Below are 18,803 nucleotides of genomic sequence, written 5' to 3' on the forward strand. Positions count from 1 at the left end.
AGCCACTTAACTTCCATTTTTAGCTTTTGAAAATAAAACTAAACAGCACAAACACCATTTTTGACTCAAAGAATAAAAAAGCTGCATAAAACTGTTAGTGTTCCTTGTTTTCTTGATTTCTGTGGCTCTGATGTTGTTTCGTCTGTATTAATGACTCCTAGTTTGTATATTTTATGTATCGCCAATAAAGATTTGATATAAAAAGTACATAAAATGATAGGTTAAAGTGTGCTCTGCCATTAGAAGTGGCGCCACATTCTGGCAACAATCCAAAATTCGATCGCTGTCACCTACGTCATGACATTTCCTTGGGTCTCTGCCATTGACCATGATGTAACTTTGCACAAGGTGGACTGCACTGCATGTGCAAACACAAAAACTTATATAAGCTGCAGTGAGCATAAGAAGAGCAAGAAAAGGTCTGCGAAAACTTGTGAGCAACGTTATTCATTTTTATTACTTCATAAAATATACACAAATACTGTTGTAAATAAAGTGTGTTAAAGAACTGTACAAGATATCAGTACACAATACATAAAGTGAAATCCCCGTCACCTCAACCTCTTCTACACCACTCCCAACCCGACAGTTACGATGCCACTGGGTCGCTGTGGCCTGTACAAAGGTAATTACACACACAGTACACTGCTATTTACACATCCCTGCAATTGCATCAGTTATGTTTTCCTTTTGAATGACATCATCAAGGTTGCTGGAGGTTAAAATCCAAAAAGGTGACATCAAACTATTCGCATATCGTTTTTGCAGAAGGAATATTAAAAAGCCCTATGTATCATGTGAGGTGGACAACCTTTGAAGCATAAAAAGAACAGAAGAGACAGGCAACGAAAAACCTGAACAAGCAAGCTACTTCTAATAAGTTACAGGAGGATGAAATGAAACACATGTAGGAGAACAAGGACACTAATTATTTCAGACATATAAAATAGTTTAACATAAATAGCAGAGAAAGGAGATTAAAAACAAACTGCATACAAAGACAAAATGAATATTGTATTCTTAGCAGGGATTCACTGTATCACACTTTCCCTCTCATACACACACACACACACACACACACACACAAAATGTTGAATGACCCAGCTGGCAAAGTAACAGCAGCCCATCCCACAGTTTAGTACTTTAAATACTAAAATTCTGAACCCAGCCCCAATTATGTCATTAGTATGCATTTTTCTACTTTACGCCTTAAAACAAATAACCACATTTTGGCTTTACATCGAAATAAAAAAATATTTACAGTGAAGTAAACATTAAAAAAAAAATCATTGGATGTCCCGTCCCCATAAAAGTCATCCCTAACCGAGCCTGCCCACTCCCATATGACCTCCAATAACAAAATGAATTTTAAAAAGAAAGGTAACATTTAGAAGTATCATAAAAATTGCAGCCACTATTTGTTAGCCAAAATGGGCAGCGATGGTCTCTGGTCAAATAGAGTTTCCTGAGGAGCTTCCCTCAAGACTTGGAGTGTGTCTTTGCAATATCTATGGTCGTTCTTCACCTTACCCGCTCACATTAAAATCAAAAGAAAAACACGCAGGTTGAAAACAGGCAAAATAAGGGGTTGGTGTGGAGGTTTTGGTGGCTGAGTTTTGAGGGACAGTAAATCATCACGACATGGATGGAGGGCAAGCAAGCACCAATTGCTACTTCACCAGGAAAAAACATTTACTCTACAACAGCTAAAACATCACTTACTTGTCCTTTTTAAAGTTACCTTTCTATGTGTCCACTACCCTCTCACCTACCTCTCCTCATCTCATCGTCTTTTAGCTGTTATTACTCTCAAAAAAGCAAAAGAAAGGAAACTCATGACAAGCTCCAATTTAAGATATCCTCATGAAAGACAAAAGATGACACTGAAGAGTTGTGTTTGCGGTGTTGAACTCAAAGAAGATAAATCTTTACTAAGCCTATATCAGTCACTAAGTTGACCTCTGACGAGAAACATGCGCGTGTCCCTGATACCTTTTTGCTTCTGTGACGCCATCAGTTCTTCACATTTGTCAGACAGAAGGTACTGAGGGAAATGTTCTGAGGAGTGGAGCAGGTTTGAGCAACCACGGAGTGAAAATGGTGTAGGACCGTCATTCATTTGCTTTTTGTATTTGTGGTGGTCCACGGTTCAGCAAAAAAAAAAACAAAGGGTTCATGAAAGAGTGCATGTTGGATACTGTCACGTTCTTCCCCTGGATCCTTTAAAAAGTTTATTGTCCTTTTCCAAAGATCCATGTGTCCATTGGCAATCATCTTTTCATAAGACAAGGTAAAAATAAAAGGAAAATAAATCGGAGCGATGAATAAACCTTGCAGCCCTGCAACAACAAGTGGAGGGACAGTTATTAGAGAGGGCGATATATTGGTAGGTGGTGTATTTCTGCAGTCAGCATGTGAAAAAAGGAGTGAAATTAAGACCTCACCTGTCAGAGTCATGTGCATGCAGAGCCAAAGACTTCTACTTCCCCATGTGCTCGAACGGCACGCTGACCTGCAGACGACACAGAATAAAGACTCAGAGGATAATAACAACAAAACTGTTCAGACAGCTGTGCTAATTGATTGATTTCATAAGGCAGCTTTAGTACACAACTGTAACTACTACATGGATTGAAAACAGTGTTATCCAAGTTTAAGGTTGTCCATTAAACCTGCAAAGTTGATTCTGGTTTCAAAAGCCATTAATTGGAGGAAACAACAATAATTTGTTTCTTTAAAAAAACTGTATGAACAGTCTAAAAGCCTGCAACAAACACTACATTTGTTAAGCGTGTATTACACACCTTTTGAAACCATGTCAAAGAAGTACTGACCTAAACCTAGGGTAATTTTGAGGCCTTAAGGCCTTTGCACACTGAGTCTGTTTTTCTTGTCTGAAATTGTTGTGCATCTTAAAATAAATAGGACTCCACATTGTGACAATTATGTTTGCACACTGAGTCCCAAACTTTTGTCCATCATTAACATTTTCAGAAAAGGTTCGTTTTTCTGTGTTTTTCGCATCCGTCAGAGCCTTTAGAGACGTTTGACCAAGAAGTGAAGAAAATGTGGCAGCGGGACACAGCCATGACAAGACAGAGGAATGGAGCACACAGAATCATTTCATAACTCAGACAGCTCACTTTCAATAGGTCAGATAGTGATATTCAGGTGGATGAAGATGAAGAGGAGGAGGATGTGGAACGAACACAGAATGTGGAGACTTGAGGGAGGACACGTCTTGTTAGTCAACATTTTTCTTTAGTGAAAAAGGATCAAATAATTTTCCAAGAAACCAGGCTTTACAACTACTTGAAATGGCATAATATCATTCTATATGAAATATACTGATGCTTGATCAATCCAATCATATATTGTCCCATACATAATTAGGTCTACTTCAAATCGAATATTTCACTGAATATTGGGATAAATTGAAAAAGGCAGCGCTGTGATAGCTGTCAGATTGTTAATTCAGTCCATACTAACCATGCCTAGGTGGAGTCTAGTTTGCTATGGGCTTGAGGAGCTGTGATTTACTTCTGGATGTCGTGCTGTTTATAAAATGTTACACTGGTGAGTCATTCTTTTCACTGTCTACTTGAACACACAAGGCTTTCTCATAAAATATTTTTTGTCTGCTAATGCAGTGTGCGTCACAGGGCTGACTGAAGGAGCTGAGAGTGTTCTCTCACCTGTGATGTGGAAATTCTGGATTGGTCATGACGGGCTGTGAGGTCAGAGGACGATACATTGGCAGGAGCCCCGCGGTGAAGCCGCATGCTCACCTTCCTCTCCCTCTCTGCACGAGAAATCGCACGAGGCGACGTGTTCCCTGAAATGATGTATAAAAACTTGTCAGCGTAACATTATTCTGTTGAGACGAGTGGCAGCAGTTTGAGACCTCTGAGCAGAATACTCACCGGACTGCTGGACCCGTGAGGCAGGGTTAGAGATGGCCTGCTCTGGCCCGTTCCTGACTCTGTTGGCAGCTGCTGGGTTGGGACCTGGGGGGAGGCCCCGCGATGCAGACCCCCTGGGGGCTCCTCCAATCCGCTCATCCCTCTCATCCCCCGTCCTCCTCTCCCGATCCCCATCCTCAGCTGTTCGGCTGGCACCCTGTTAAATGAGATCAGCCATATTAAAGCATTCTCATTAATAAAATATATCATTGAATTAGCTGTATTATATTGTGTAAGTTATTTAGAATTGCAATACTTCAGTTAAAAACACTTTAACTTACAAATTTGAGCATGTTCCAGTCGAAGACATAATCATAGGAGAAACCCTGGCGGTGGAACAGATTCCTGAAGAGCTGTCGTAGGTAAGAGTAGTCTGGCTTGTCGTCAAAACGAAGTGAACGGCAGAAATTCAGGTATGTGGAGAACTCAGCTGCAGAAGAATAACAAGCAAAACAGCAGTGAGGAGACACTCATGAATGCAGACAACGAAAACAGCAAGCCAAACACAAAATCACTGAGTTAGTGCTGAGCTTTGACGACAGTGATTAGATAACATTTGCATTTTTAGATTTCGATTCAATACTGAGAAAACCCAATACTGCAGCTGTAGATAATTGCAGAGCTACAGGTAAACCTGCTGCCCAAACACACAGAGGCCCCACAGAAACATCACTTACAAGGGTATCCTTTGCACAGAACCTCGATGGGTGTGGACATTTTCTTCTCACTGATTCGTTCGTACTTCTGTCTCTTGGTAGCGGCCTTGAGGCCCTGCCAGGGGAGGGAGCCCAGGTTGAAGTACATGAGGACGTAGCCGAGGGACTCCAGGTCGTCACGTCTGGACTGCTCTGTGAACAGAAAACACAAGAGTGCATACAAGAGTGAGAAACTGAGGAATGGCTGCTAAGTGCTACGACAAAGGATTATTTACTAAGGTCCTTTTTACAGTTTTAAAATTAACTACCATCTTCCTTAATCATCTCTGATCTTTAAGAAACAAGTCTCAGCTTAGAGTGGCCTGTAATCGACACAAATAATAGTCATAGATTGCTGATTTCCCTGACAGTCATGTGGCACCTCTTACTGAGAGATATGTGCAGCCTGTTAGTTGGACAACACTCGACAGTGCAGTTTTTATGTTTACTAATAGTCAACAGAATCCCTTCCTTAACTCTATGTTTATATATACTTTTTAAAGGCAGAAGCAAGGTATGGACATCACAACACTTGCCTACCGCATTTAACAACCGTTAAAACTACAACTCCTCCTTCAAGGCACAAGTAAGGTGATTTGCTATGACAGAAATATCACGTACACTCTCACTAACATGTTTGTCCATCCAGTAGATATCTAGCACAAAGTCAATATCTAACCAAAAACAGATATAAACTTGCTGGGGCTGCAACTGTTTAGCTCACCAGTCCCTTCGGAATTTCACAGGCAGTTTTTGGGATTGTTGCTGCCTGAAATGCCTGATTGCACAGCAGCTTTTCTAAAACAGAAAAAAATGCAATGTATGTTGCTGTGTTTCTAAGTGTTTTTTCGCAAAAATGGCTGCCATGGTGTCCCGGATTTGGAGCCCATTATTATGAGCATTCAGTGTTAACCACAGAATTAGAATCTATTTGTGGCGATGGAGTGAAGGGTTGGGTCAAAGGGCAGCAACAGCTGATCGTCGGTGATCAGCTGTTGCTGCCCTTCGACGCAGCACTGATGGATCGTCTCTGTAAGCCGCTCTTCTCCTGCTCTCTCTGCCTGGTTAGCACAAGCTAACACAGCATCAACGGCTAACATCTGACACTGAGCCTTTAAACTGCACCGACCTTACACTGACACTGAAACTGCTTGCCTTTGACATGAAACCTGCTAATAAACGTTAGGTTATGACAGAGAGACAGAGAGGTGGAAGGGGGGTTGAGCAAAACAATATGCTGCACACAGCTCTACAATGAAATCAGATTTGACCCATTTTAAGTAGTCAAATTTGCAGTAAAGTTGCATGATTGGACAAAATTGCAAAGTCGTTCACCCTCTCTTATATTGAGCCTGACTTTTACTTCATCTGTCATTTTTTGTACTATTCAGGAGATGGAGGACCGTTTTATTGATATTATTCTGGCTGTTATTAGGGGTTATGGGAATGGGGAGGATTGTGATAGGGTTTCGTGCCTTGTTCTGGTCATATATGTGCTGTAAGTTTGATACGTGTTGCTATTAAGCATTGTGTAATCCTGTTAAAAAAAATGCAAAGTCTGAATTTGCATTAACTGGAGGGGCTTGCTGAAACACTTCAGTGAGATTGTCGATGTGTTTAAATAGTTAGCCAAATAAAAGTGCTCTGCAGAATGTCTCAGAGAGCACTACACTGTGATGACAACACCACAGCAGAGACATTTTCCCAATGACATTTCCTTCTTGTGCTCTCTCTTGAGCCCTTCTTCCCTCACATCCTCTGTATGACCTGACAGGGTGTGTACAAACAAAGACGATGCAGAGATGAAGCAAGTCCAAAATGAAACAGTGGGAGGAGGAGAGGGGAGGTGGGGGTGTCAATGAGGAGCAACCGTTTAAGGAATGTAGAGCTAGAAATGGTACAAAAAAGTTAAGCAGTCCTAAGATTTAAAGACCAGATTTAAAAACCACGAAAATGTTCAGAGACCAATATTATGTTCTGACACAGACACTAAAGTATGTTGAAAAAGGAAAACTGACTTAGACAATGGAAAAAATCAGGCCTGCAGTAAAGTGCATTACACCTCCAGACTTGGGATGAAAGTTGTGTAAAGGGAGATATCATAAGACCGCTCCAATTAATCACATTTAACATGGTGTTCAGAAGCAATTCTCAAAGGGGAGCGAGGGTGTGACCCTGATGGAGCAGCACAAAATTCATATGTACTTTGCATTTTGACTGACGCTGTATCTTGCTGTATTTGTCTTTGCTCTAGTCAGGATTATCTATACTTTTTAACACTTGAACCTCTCCGCCATTCTAGCAGTACACAGAGTGTAAACAAGCATGAATCACATCAACTCTATCAGGGGATATCTCAGAGAGCTTCATCACATGGGGTAACAACAGAACTGCCTGACATGATGTGTGTGAATAACAGGGCCAGGAGGTGAAGAACCAACAGCAGTACTGTTTTCTGAGGGTCTAATTCAATGTTGTGCATAACAAGTAACTAATGTAGCACCAGTTCTTGATACCCAACACACACACACACACACACACACACACACACACACACACACACACACACACACACACACACACACACACACACACAATAGCTTTCAGCAAAACAAAGTGAGCAAATTAAAGTTGGGTCGATTTCAGGTTTTGCCGGTTCGGTTAATGTAAACTCGCTGAACCTGCATTTGTTATGACACAAATAAAGAAGTAACCTACATTTGCAACCTGTGACAACGGCCTCATGGTGCTAAATCCAACTTGCATTGCATTAGCAATCAGCAATATGACAACGTGATTAACATAATATTGTGTTTGCTAATAACTGGAGCCAGAAGTATCTGACAGGCCGTAAGCAAGTTACTGCATGTGGTTTTTGGGGTGAAGAGAGGAGACATGGTAGAGTTAGTCTCTCAAGAAAACTCTGCCAATATGACAACATTTTAAATTTAAAGCCGACAAAAGAGGTGTCGCTGCTGTTTCTTCTTATTCCTGTTGCTCGCTTTCAAAGTGCTGCAGTGGATGACAAATCGCTGATTCATGAATCTTAAATGAGGAATTATCTATACTGTGGGTCATCAACGCGACCTATCCAAGGGCCAGAACTTTTCTAAGCAGACACTGTGGGGGAGGGACTTTTCAAAGTGTGTGTGTATGTATACCTGAATAGAGACAGAGAGGCCTAAGCCAATCATTGTTTAATAATTTAATTAATACTTGGTCAACGATTATAAAATTATTTTAAGGATATAAATGTTAAATTATATAAACGTGAGGAAATAAAACAATATGTTAAATAGGAGTTGAGTTTGTCCCCAGCATGATATGGCCCCAGCAGCGTCTTATTTATAAAAGAAGGGGAATTCTGTAAACAATATGCATTTAAGTAGCACAATTGTCAGGACTGAGGACAGAGACACAGACTCTCACTCAGGTTAATGCTTTTTCACTTTTGGACATTTGATATTTTGATGTTTTTCAAGTAGGCCTTCCTGAAGCCACTGCATCACTGCTGCCAATAATGAGCTAACAGATGGGATTTATAATGTCTTTAGTATCCGCGGGTCAAACGGACATAATTTGGGGTTGGTAAATCATTCCTAATAAAATTATTTCCATCTCAATTGTTTTGAGGGTTGTTTCAATATATAAGGAAAAAAATACTAGATGTCCAAAATATTGTGATGCAATTCTTTTCCTCCTCACATTTTCCAAATAATCTAATAGGCTGCAGGCCAGATGGAAAGCTTTGGTGGGACTGGATGTGGCCAGTTAATGATAGCTGATCTATATGATACCTCATTTCACCACAATAAATGAATGAATAAATAAATAAATAAAGTGGCAGCTGGCCGGAGTGAGATCAGATAGCTCAAGGTTTCTGGTAAATAACCATCGCTATTAGTAACCTTTGTGCTGTTGTGAGTTTTCTGTTTGAAAACTACAAACACAGGAAGATAGCACGTACTTAAACACAGCGTTTAAGTGGTTATGTCTTCTGTTGGATCTCGAGGGCACAGCTGATAGGTGCCTGGTTTGTTTAAATGACGTAACAGCGGTGTATATGTTATGTTGACAGAGAGCTTCAAAGTTACACAATGTGATGTAATAGTCAAACGCTCGTTTGCTTTTGGGACACAATGTCATTGTTTTATGAGGGAGCGGCTGCTGAGTCAAATGCGAAACCTGGAGGTAAAATTCAGTTTACCAGTCCAGGGTTTGACTTAATATCAAACCAGTATGAAAATATTACATCGACCCAACCCTAAAGTAAATAAAGTTTGTGTATATGCTTGAAGTGTATCTTACCGATTCCAAGATGTGTGTTGATGGAGGCGTAGCGCGCTGTGCCAGTCAGGTTCTTGTTCTCCCTGTAAGGGATGTGCTGGTGTGTGCGGGCGTCGCGGTACTTTTTGGCCAGGCCAAAGTCGATGATGTACACCAGGTTGCCCTTCTTGCCAAGCCCCATCAGGAAGTTGTCAGGCTTAACATCCCGATGGATGAAATTCTTGGAGTGGATGTACTCAATGCGACTGATCTAAAAGAAGAAAGTTGAGACAAAGGGTGTTGAAACTGTCAGTTTCTGCAGGACCCAACATAAAATACCTTGGTACACAGGAGGGATACATTGGGGACTGTCATGGTGACCACAAAGTCACATTATCACATTTTATATGCTGTCAAAGCAGCACTGTCCTTGTGTTTTCTAATAAAGTTTCAGTCACTGGGCAGCAGTAGGTGCACTCAATACATCAGGACAGGACAAGGGAAGGTGATGACCCCTAGGCTATAAGTGGAGAGTCAGACGCCCGTACAGAGGACTGACACAGCAACTTGGCTGCAGTTAGAACAAAAAGGTGAGATAAGTTGTGCTTCAGAGAGCTACGCATGAAATGAAATATCTAGGCCAGCACAGTCTGAGAGGAGGCCAGAATTATAAAGTGCACTGGATGCACGAGAGCAGAGGACACCAAAACATCTACAATCTTTTAAGAAGCCTGAAGGGAATCATATGCAATGTTTATATATACATAGCGAGAGCATGCACAAATAATAGTCAAGTAGGTCACGCACATGACCGAATGGGATCATAAATATTACGTCTATTTGTAAACAGAACTGTTTTTCAAAATAGGATCTTAACTGAGGGGATTGTGGATCTGTCCTAATTCTACTGCACGTGACTTTACACGAGGGTTTGTGTCATACCATCTGGTCTGCCAAAAGCAGGACAGTCTTTAGGCTGAACTTCCGGGAGCAAAAGTTGAAAAGGTCCTCCAGACTGGGACCGAGCAGCTCCATGACCATCACGTTGTAGTCTCCCTCTGCACCACACCACTTTATCGATGGAATACCCACTAGAATACACACATACACACACACAGTCAGCATAAAGTTTGTTCAAGTTACTGGCACCTACAATTCATACCAGATGCAATTTGCACCAGGTGTCTGTAGCCAACAATGCTATGTGCACCTGGGGTGAAATAGCCAGTGTGGCTATTTAAACCCTGGTGTATATGGCATTTTGGCAGATGCAAGCACCCAGGTGTCCATAGCCAACAATGCTATTTACACCCAGGGTGTAAACAGCCAATGTGGCTATTTACACCCCGGGTGTATATTCCTCGGCATCCTTGCAATGCTGAAACATGACATTAACATAAATGGGTCTATTCAGCTATTCTACTTAAGTTTACAGCAGCTTTATACATCCTAAAAACTGAAAATAAGAAGTCAGCTAAGTCTAAATACTGACTCACTCAGGGTCGAACCCCAGACTCCTGTGTCACAGTCCTGTGCTTTACCTTTTCACCCATCACGTCTTACTACCTCTATAGACTGTGTCACACTTTATGCCACGTCACCTGACTTTCTGGTGATACATTTGCGATTATTTTCTTATAAATTTACCACTTTAATATCAGAGAATACCTAACACTGGCTAGTACTAGCCCTAACCATGACCTATATGCCCTAATCCTAACCTCTTCTGACGCTGATGAGTCAAAAATGATGAGTACTAGTCAATCAAAGCGTGCAGTGAGATTTATAACAGGGGTGTCAAAATGTTTGACACCCCGATCTATGATAACTTGTTCTAGAGATTTGTGTAAATAGCTGAATAGCTGCAACGTGACTATCCTCACCTAGGCGCAAATAGACACTCTTGTTTATATTATTTGCCGTGTAACAAATTTTGCAACAAACACAAATCCATTTTTTTTAACCTTGTACATTTTACACAAGATAATCGATTTCTTGAAAATGCCTTTATTCATCTATATGTTCACCTAGATTGGATTTACATCACAACTATGTAGAAAAGATGACCGTCGCTCTGTCAAATCTTATTAAAATAATTTATTCTACATCTTTCCAGCAGGCTTAGTAGGGTATATGCATCTGCAATACTGCCAGGGACATAAAATATGATAAGGAATGCTTAAAAAAAAATCTCGCCAAGCCTGTCAAAGCAACATCCGCTCCTTACCTCCTCCTTGCATCATCTTGTAGAACTTGCTTTCAATGTGCAACTGTGGGTGTTTGGTCTTAACACATTCCAGCTTGATGGCTACCTCCTCACCAGTGGCAATGTTGGCACCTGAGGAGACACACAGAGGTATAACAAAAGCTGTAAAGAGCCACAGCAAATGGCAGACGGGTATGAAGGAAAAACACGCTTGGTGCCCAGGCATAGGGGAAAAAAATTAATGGTACAGTATGAAAAGAGAGACTGTCCAGAAACTTTTGTGGAAAGACCCTTAATAGAGGAGACACGTGGAAAGTTGTGTAAGTCATGCAAAAACAAACAAAAAAAAAAGAACAGTGTCTGTTAACACTTACCAAGATAAATGTCGCCAAAGGAACCACTCCCTATCTTTCGCCCGAGCCGGTACTTGTTCCCCACTCTCAGCTCCATGTTTGCGAGTTGTCACTGTCACCAACAGACAAACAGAGATGATTATAACAAGGCAAAGAACACATGACACCAGGCTAGCTCATGTGGGCTGTGCCACTTTTCTCTCTCACCATATACTCAGAAACATTATAGGATGAGCTCCTTTACAACTCAACTCAATATAACATAGGATTATTTCCTCGACTTTCCCAGAGCGGTGGAATGAGAGAAGGTATCATCAAGAGTCAGTCAGCTGCTCACATGATGATCCGTCAATCCCAGACGCACTAAAGTAACCACGTGTTTGTGTGAGAATGTAGCCTGAGCAGGGCTCGCTGATCTGCAAACAGCTGTCTGGCCTCCAGAAACACACGATTAGATTTGTAGGGTAGCCGGGAGGGGGAGGTGGTTGCAGTGAGATCAGCAAAAGCAGGGAAGGGAGGAAAGAGAAATACAGCAAAATAAGGGCTGCACAGAAATGCCAGTAGCCACTTGGAGCACGAGAGGAACAGAATCACAACTGCTGCATGAGTACTAAGACTTGGCACAGTGCATCATCTGAGCTGAACTGCACGTGATGCTGGAGCAGGATCATCATTTATTTAGTACTCTCTCTGCCACGCCACATTGTGCAGCCACTGCAAAAGCAAGACTAAGCTCTCCGCTGTTCTATACGAGCGATGCCAGGGGAGGGAAGGCATGAGCGGCCGTGGAGCGATGGCTGGTTTTATCTGTGTCAAGGCCCTGAGACAGTTCTGTGCGATGAACTTCAGACAGGAAAGTGCTGCAGAGAACGAATCAACACAGAGCATCATTTATCAACGAGATTTGCTTCCTCACAACCAATTTGGGAGCACCATGTAAACAGTGTGCTCTTTATAGCATCATCCAAATATAGCACTGCTGCATTTTCAAATAACACTCCCAGTCATGTGACCTATTGACATATCAACAAGGCGATATATGAAATAGACCGTATCATTGTTACTGACTGCTGCCTCAATCCCCACCCTCTATAGAAAGTCTCATGACAACTCAGAAATTGCAAAACAACACATTCTCAGAAACCTCACTTTTGTTGACATGCCAATTCAAGCTTGCAGAAGAGTCACTGATTCTGCAGAACCAGTCCTCTGCATTCAGTCCACTTTCATCCAGAACTCAACATAAATTATCCCAGAGGTTACTTTGCTTGATTGTATGCAGTTGGGATTAAATAAAGAGCTGCAGACAGACACCAGCTCTGTTTTGAAACTACTCAAACAGTGATGATGGCTCACATACTATCATTTCAGACCACAGGGGCCTTGTTAAAACCTTCAAACTCAGAACAACTTGCATTGCATGGCCCTAATTTAAAATGAAAACACCAGCTGAATGAAAATATTGTAAAAAGTAGTCCCTAGAGTAGAGATACTCTCTTAGTATAGCTTGCGATACAGTGCCTGGTGGCTCATTGACTAGTTTTAAATTCATAATGAAAATAGATTGATTCATAATTGGATTTTTTCTGTACTTGTGCAAGTCAAAAACATCAAAATAAAGCTTGATTATGTTAATATAAAGTGCCAAGGGAGGATTTTCAAGACTCCCCAACAGAGGTTTGGGCTAAACCCTGAATATCCTCAAATACTAGGAACACCCCTGTGTAACAGCAAATTTCCTATGGTTTAAAACAGGCAATTTCTTTATTATATACTGCTATATATTATTAATGTTTGCTTATCAACTGGCCCCTAGCCTCCTGTCATTTTGCAAGAGTGCCCCCCAGACAAAGCAAGCCGAGTATCCCTGCCCCTGCCCTGATGAGGACAACCTGCCACGGCGGATGTGATGGAGGCAGATGGATTTGGGTTAACAAAGGGTTAGGTTTCATTACACCAGGAGGGTGTCTCATGTGCTGCAGCCAGGGGACCCGATTCAGGGAGCAACATTAATCACAAGGCTACACCGTTAAGTGCCATTGATTAATTGCTCGGTACGGGAACGGTGACACACAATTTTAAACCCGCACAGTGTTTCGCTGCATATTTAACAGTGTGTCCATGTGGTTTCCATTTGCATGCACCCTCATGTGGTCATACTAAAGAGCTTAGCGAGGGTGAATTGCACAGACATGTATGGGGAAAACTTAGTAGCAATGTGAGGAATGCATTTGATGTCTAGAAGATAGCATGTGTGATGTGAAGCAAGTCGAATACGCCGAATAAGCACATTGCACCTGGAGTGACATTGTGTGCCATTATGATAGTAAGGTCCACAGACCAGTGGTTAACATGCTATAGTCCATATGTGCTGGTTAAGGGGGAGGCTTGGAGGAGGATGTCCCAAGGAGGTGGTGTAACATCTCTAAATTAATACAATCAACTAAATTCCCAAGTGAGACATAATTCAATATTTCTTTCTGTGTTATGTTTCATTGTATGTAATCAGACCCATTTGTTCAGGAAGTGCAAAACATGGGAAGTGTCAAAATAAGTCCTCTTTACAAGAAAACAAGTGTCACAGACCCAAAACCAGAGGATTTCACAATCACATGAAAAACAGTGCTACGCCTCTCACACTCAGGCAGCTGTCACTCTACAACCAGCCCGTGTGTTACAAACTCGACGTTAAATTCACGCATTCACACAAACCTAACTCACAAAATTAACTTACACTTCAATATTGTCTTTCACGGCAATGGCAGACGTCTAACTACGTTGCTCTTTCCTGGTTTTAATTTAATTCCAGTGAGTCAGATACGATTTTACGTTACAATATTTGCTACAGCTAATATTAGCTACGTTTGATAAAATGCTATAACAGCTATTGTGTTTAAAAAGACGTTAGCTAACGTTAGCTAAAACACCAGCCGAAGGCATTTACGTTAGTTCCCTGTTAGCTTAGAGTAAGCTAGTAGAGATACGTTAACCGAGCCGTAATACGTACGTTACTGCACCAGTTATTTTCCAAATTAAATAAAGCTGTAAATGTGTACGTTAAAGCGTTATCACACTTCGCCATATTTGTGTTATAGTTAAAACCGCACCCATTTATGTTCTAGACTAGCCTGTGTAAGATAGCCATCCCTACTACGCGCCCCCTCCCCCCTTCGCCTGTAAGCCGTGAATACGAGACTCTGATTCGGCCGAATCGGGCCCCTTTTCCCCCTCGGTTTCTCCGGTTCCCGGACCCACTACTCACCCGATATTGGGTTCGTCGGAGAGCTGGTTCCGTGGAGGTTCTGATCCGATGGTTGTCAGTCGGACAGGGGCCTGGGCAGAGGAGGATGGGAGCGGATTCTGGCGGCTCTCATACCCCCAGCTCGTAGCTCTGTCGTCGGTTGCACTCCCTGTTGATAGTCCCTGAGAAGCTCCAGCAGCACGGGCGGCCGTTCTCCACTCGAGTCTGTCTCCCCCTCTCGTTACTTAACAACGCGCCCGTTCACGGCGTCGATGATGTCATCCTCTGGATGTCAGGGCACAGTCATTAAAGGAGAACGTCACACAGATCCACCGCTTCCTCTAGAAAACTGATCATTCAATGATTATCCCGCTTTTTTCCCGTTACTCATCTTGAGTCATGATACAGTTTGCAATCCTGTTTATGCCAAGTAGATTTCCACATAAAAGGTTTTTGGTGCACAGAAAAGAAATACTAATACACAGAACAAAAAAATTATTTATTAAAAAATACTGTTTAAAATACAATGTTCATATTGGTGTTTTTAGAGCTAGGCAGGAATGTGCAAAATATATTCCTGGGGAGGTAGAAAGCCTTGCTGTGTTAAGAATAAAGAGGAAAAATAGAGTGTACAGAGAGTTAGACCCAAAGATTAACATATTTCTGTAAATTCCACATGCATTATTGTATGGAATCACTCCATGCTCCATTTTAATTCAAAAAAGCCCAACCAGGGACGGCGGTTAAACATTAGCCATGGCTAGAAACCTGTATGCATTGTATCTACTTTCAAATACACAAGTAAAGAATAAAAAAAAAAAAAAAAGAATCACACTGTGTTTATTATGCTAGCAGTATCACAATTACCTTATGTTAACAGAAATATATTTTTCCTGTGATCAGTGGCACTGCCCAGGGGTGGCCAGAGGGGGCCACGGCCACCCTGATACAGTTGTTTACCCCCCCTTGAAAATAACTGAAAATAATAAGAGGCCTGGTAAATGTTTTATTCTTTACAATCAACCCTTGAATTAAAGCATTTTTGTCATTTTAAGGAAATAAAAACAATCCTATTTGAATCACTTAACACATGTATATGCAAAAAACATAAAAAGACAAAGATAGTTTCGAAGCTAAAACCGAACTATAGGCTACAGATCACAGATCAGCGTTTCCCTGCTTCCCTTCACTGGTTCCTGTACAGCAGGGTCGGTCTTTGTTTCACTGTTATAATCATTAAAAAGCAAAAGCAGCATGTGTATACATTCAGTAGGCTACATCTTCAGTAGCTAGCTAGCTAACCCTGCACTTTTCAGGGTTTGATTTTGGTTCTGGAACAGGGAAGAAACGTATAGCCGGCCCAATGCTACGTGTTCTGGAACAGGGAAGAAACGTATAGCCGGCCCAATGCTACGTTATGATTCGCAAGGCTGTGGCCGGGGGCAGAACTTAGCTAAGGGTCAATTGCACCACCATGGTTCGTTTGTTTTGGAGAGGAGGACGCCTCTGTGGATAATTCAGCTCCAGATAAAAACCTCCTGAACAATTTACACTAAAGGAATTCTAACCGGGAGAAGTTTCAGCTGTTTGCAATCTGCAATCCTCACCACTAGATGCCACTAAATCCCCCTAAATCTTACACACTGCTCCTTTAAATAGAGTTGTTGTAAAACCATTATCTGCACCGGTATTGGCCTGTGTGCAACGGATAAGTCGTAACATATACTGTACAAAGAGAAAAAATATATATATTTGCACATTCTTAACTCTCATGTTATGGCTTTTGGTTTTGGTGTGCTACCCCAAGATTACCCCCATCTGGCCACCCCTATGAAAGATTTCTGGGGGCACCACTGCCTGTGATCAAGAAAGATTATTTATCAGTTGGCACATACCAGCCATCTCCCAACTGAAGTCTTGGTAAGCCTGAAATCTTGCTCGGTATCACTCATATGGCTGGATGTACACACCTACGTCCTCTGAAGCCAAAGACATCTGGGGGCTTCATGTGTCCAACAAATTGTGGTTATGCTGAAAGAGCTCAGCCTGGTTATCTGCTCACACGTGAGAATGGACCTGTCATATGTTAGGAAATCCTTTAAACTTGGGCTTAGATCTATGGAACAAACATGTGGTCTATAATAACTGTTTTGTTGGTAACGGTTTGTCCACTGGACACAACAAAACCCTGCATCAGAGAAGGTAAATGATTTCATACAGCACGCAGTGGCTTACTGTAGGATGACGTGGGTGTTAAATAGGATTGGTGTGCAGATGTAATGAGAGGGTGACAGATGGACACACTGGCTTGTTGTCCTGTGGCCCTGCCTATGAACAGCCCTGACGCCTTTCCCTTCATGTAAAGTCTTACTTATAACTGTGACATGCACAAAGCATTATTATGCACTGTCAACATACTGAGCAGTGCTTAGTGTCCACATATACATTATAGCAGAGTGTTGCAGCTGTTGAATCAGCAGAGACCTCAACAGAAGAACAGATAAAAGGGAGTTTCAAACTGGGATTAGTTTAACATAGAAGGTGCTTAACACAAAATACTACTTCTTTTTGTATGGAGATAGATTTGTGTCAATATTATGTGTGTGAACAGATCGACAATCCGTGTGTTAATGTGTAATCTGTACATATAAAACATCTTCTACAAATAACAAAAAAAAAAAAAGATTTGTGCAAATATAAAACACAGCTGCAAATAAATAAATTCCATAAATAAAAAATATCTGTGAATATATTTAATTAATTTACAAATAAATGAAATAAAGTGAATCCAGTTTTTATTTTTGAATCTTTATTCTACTCTTGCAGATTTGCAATTTACAAACACCAAGTTTTTTTTTTAATTTTTGGAATTTTTGTATTAGCACGTTTTATATTTGCAAATTATTTTTGGGATTTTTTTATGTATTAGTGGAAGTTTATATTTTTTATATATATTTACAGATTACACATTTACACAGGGATTGTCAAACTGCTCATCTAAATAATATTGAAACATATATATTTCCATAGTTTAAATAGATGAAAAACATTTGTGAATATCTTACACACATTTTCCAAATTTCAAATATATATATTTAAATAATCCTTTTTTGTGAATGTCAATTATACACTTGTGAATTTGCATTTTTCGCACTTTTTAAAAATGTGTTTGTGTTTTACCAAGAAAAAATTCTAATATCTTTTCCAATATTTACAATTTATAGAATTGTGAATAGCATTTTTGCAATTAATTTTTTTAATTTATTTTTTTATTTTACTTTATGCTTGTGGATTTTAAAAAAAAATAAATAAAATTTTTGTATTAGATGATATTTTTCTATTTTTGCAAAATATTTTTGAGTTTACAATTATTTTTGTATTTGTGGAAGTTGTTTAATATTTACATCTTACACATTTACACACAGATTGTCAAACTGCTCACATAAATAATATTGAAACAATTATATCAATACATTTTATATAAATTAAAAAGATTTGTAAAAATTTTTTTCCAATTTATAGAATTGTAAATGCTGGTATTGTATATTTGCAATTTTTAAAAAAAAATCTCAATTCTATTCTTGTGCATTATTTTTCTTTTTAATTTTAGAAATTTGTGTATTAGATGATCTGTTTCATTTTCGTGAGTTTACACATTACACACGGATGATCAAACTGCTCATACAAATAAACACTGCCACAAATCTCCATATTTTAACTTCACACACAAAAATGACCACAAGGACAATTTTAGAAGCCAATACTTTCATCTTTATTAATCTTGTTCTCATTTGTTTAAATAAATTTTTCCTTTGTAAAATCTCATAACGAAAACACTGAACAGGAGTGTTAAAGCCTGTCTTAATTTAAAACGAATACACAACAACAGAACATTAAAAACGTACGGTAACTCTTACTCTGCATCTGTAAACAACCCATCCCACCCCTCCCTCCCGCTCCACACAGTTTGATAAGATTTGGCATGTCCATTTTCTCAACGCATATGCCTTCAGCTCTTTGTGTCATTAAAATGTTCTTTTTTATTATTGCAGGTCGGACAATAAAAAAGACAAGTCTGCT

The 18,803-nt window shown here is 40.3% G+C and overlaps 1 protein-coding gene across 1 annotated transcript; it reads right to left on the reverse strand.

Moving 5' to 3' along the window:
- Nucleotides 1-431: 431 nt before the first annotated feature.
- On the reverse strand, nt 432-14,974 carry LOC126405937 (casein kinase I). The gene is made up of 11 exons (XM_050069989.1): nt 14,745-14,974; nt 11,504-11,594; nt 11,151-11,261; nt 9,866-10,014; nt 8,966-9,194; nt 4,640-4,810; nt 4,244-4,392; nt 3,924-4,119; nt 3,696-3,835; nt 2,445-2,512; nt 432-2,339 (listed from the first exon to the last, which is right to left on the reverse strand). The coding sequence occupies exons 2-10, from the start codon at nt 11,577-11,579 to the stop codon at nt 2,480-2,482; spliced, it is 1,254 nt and encodes a 417-aa protein (XP_049925946.1). The 5' UTR covers nt 11,580-11,594; nt 14,745-14,974; the 3' UTR covers nt 432-2,339; nt 2,445-2,479.
- Between the last annotated feature and the right edge of the window lie 3,829 nt (nt 14,975-18,803).

Source organism: Epinephelus moara, chromosome 18, assembly GCF_006386435.1.
Source record: "Epinephelus moara isolate mb chromosome 18, YSFRI_EMoa_1.0, whole genome shotgun sequence".
Classification (NCBI taxonomy): domain Eukaryota; kingdom Metazoa; phylum Chordata; class Actinopteri; order Perciformes; family Serranidae; genus Epinephelus; species Epinephelus moara.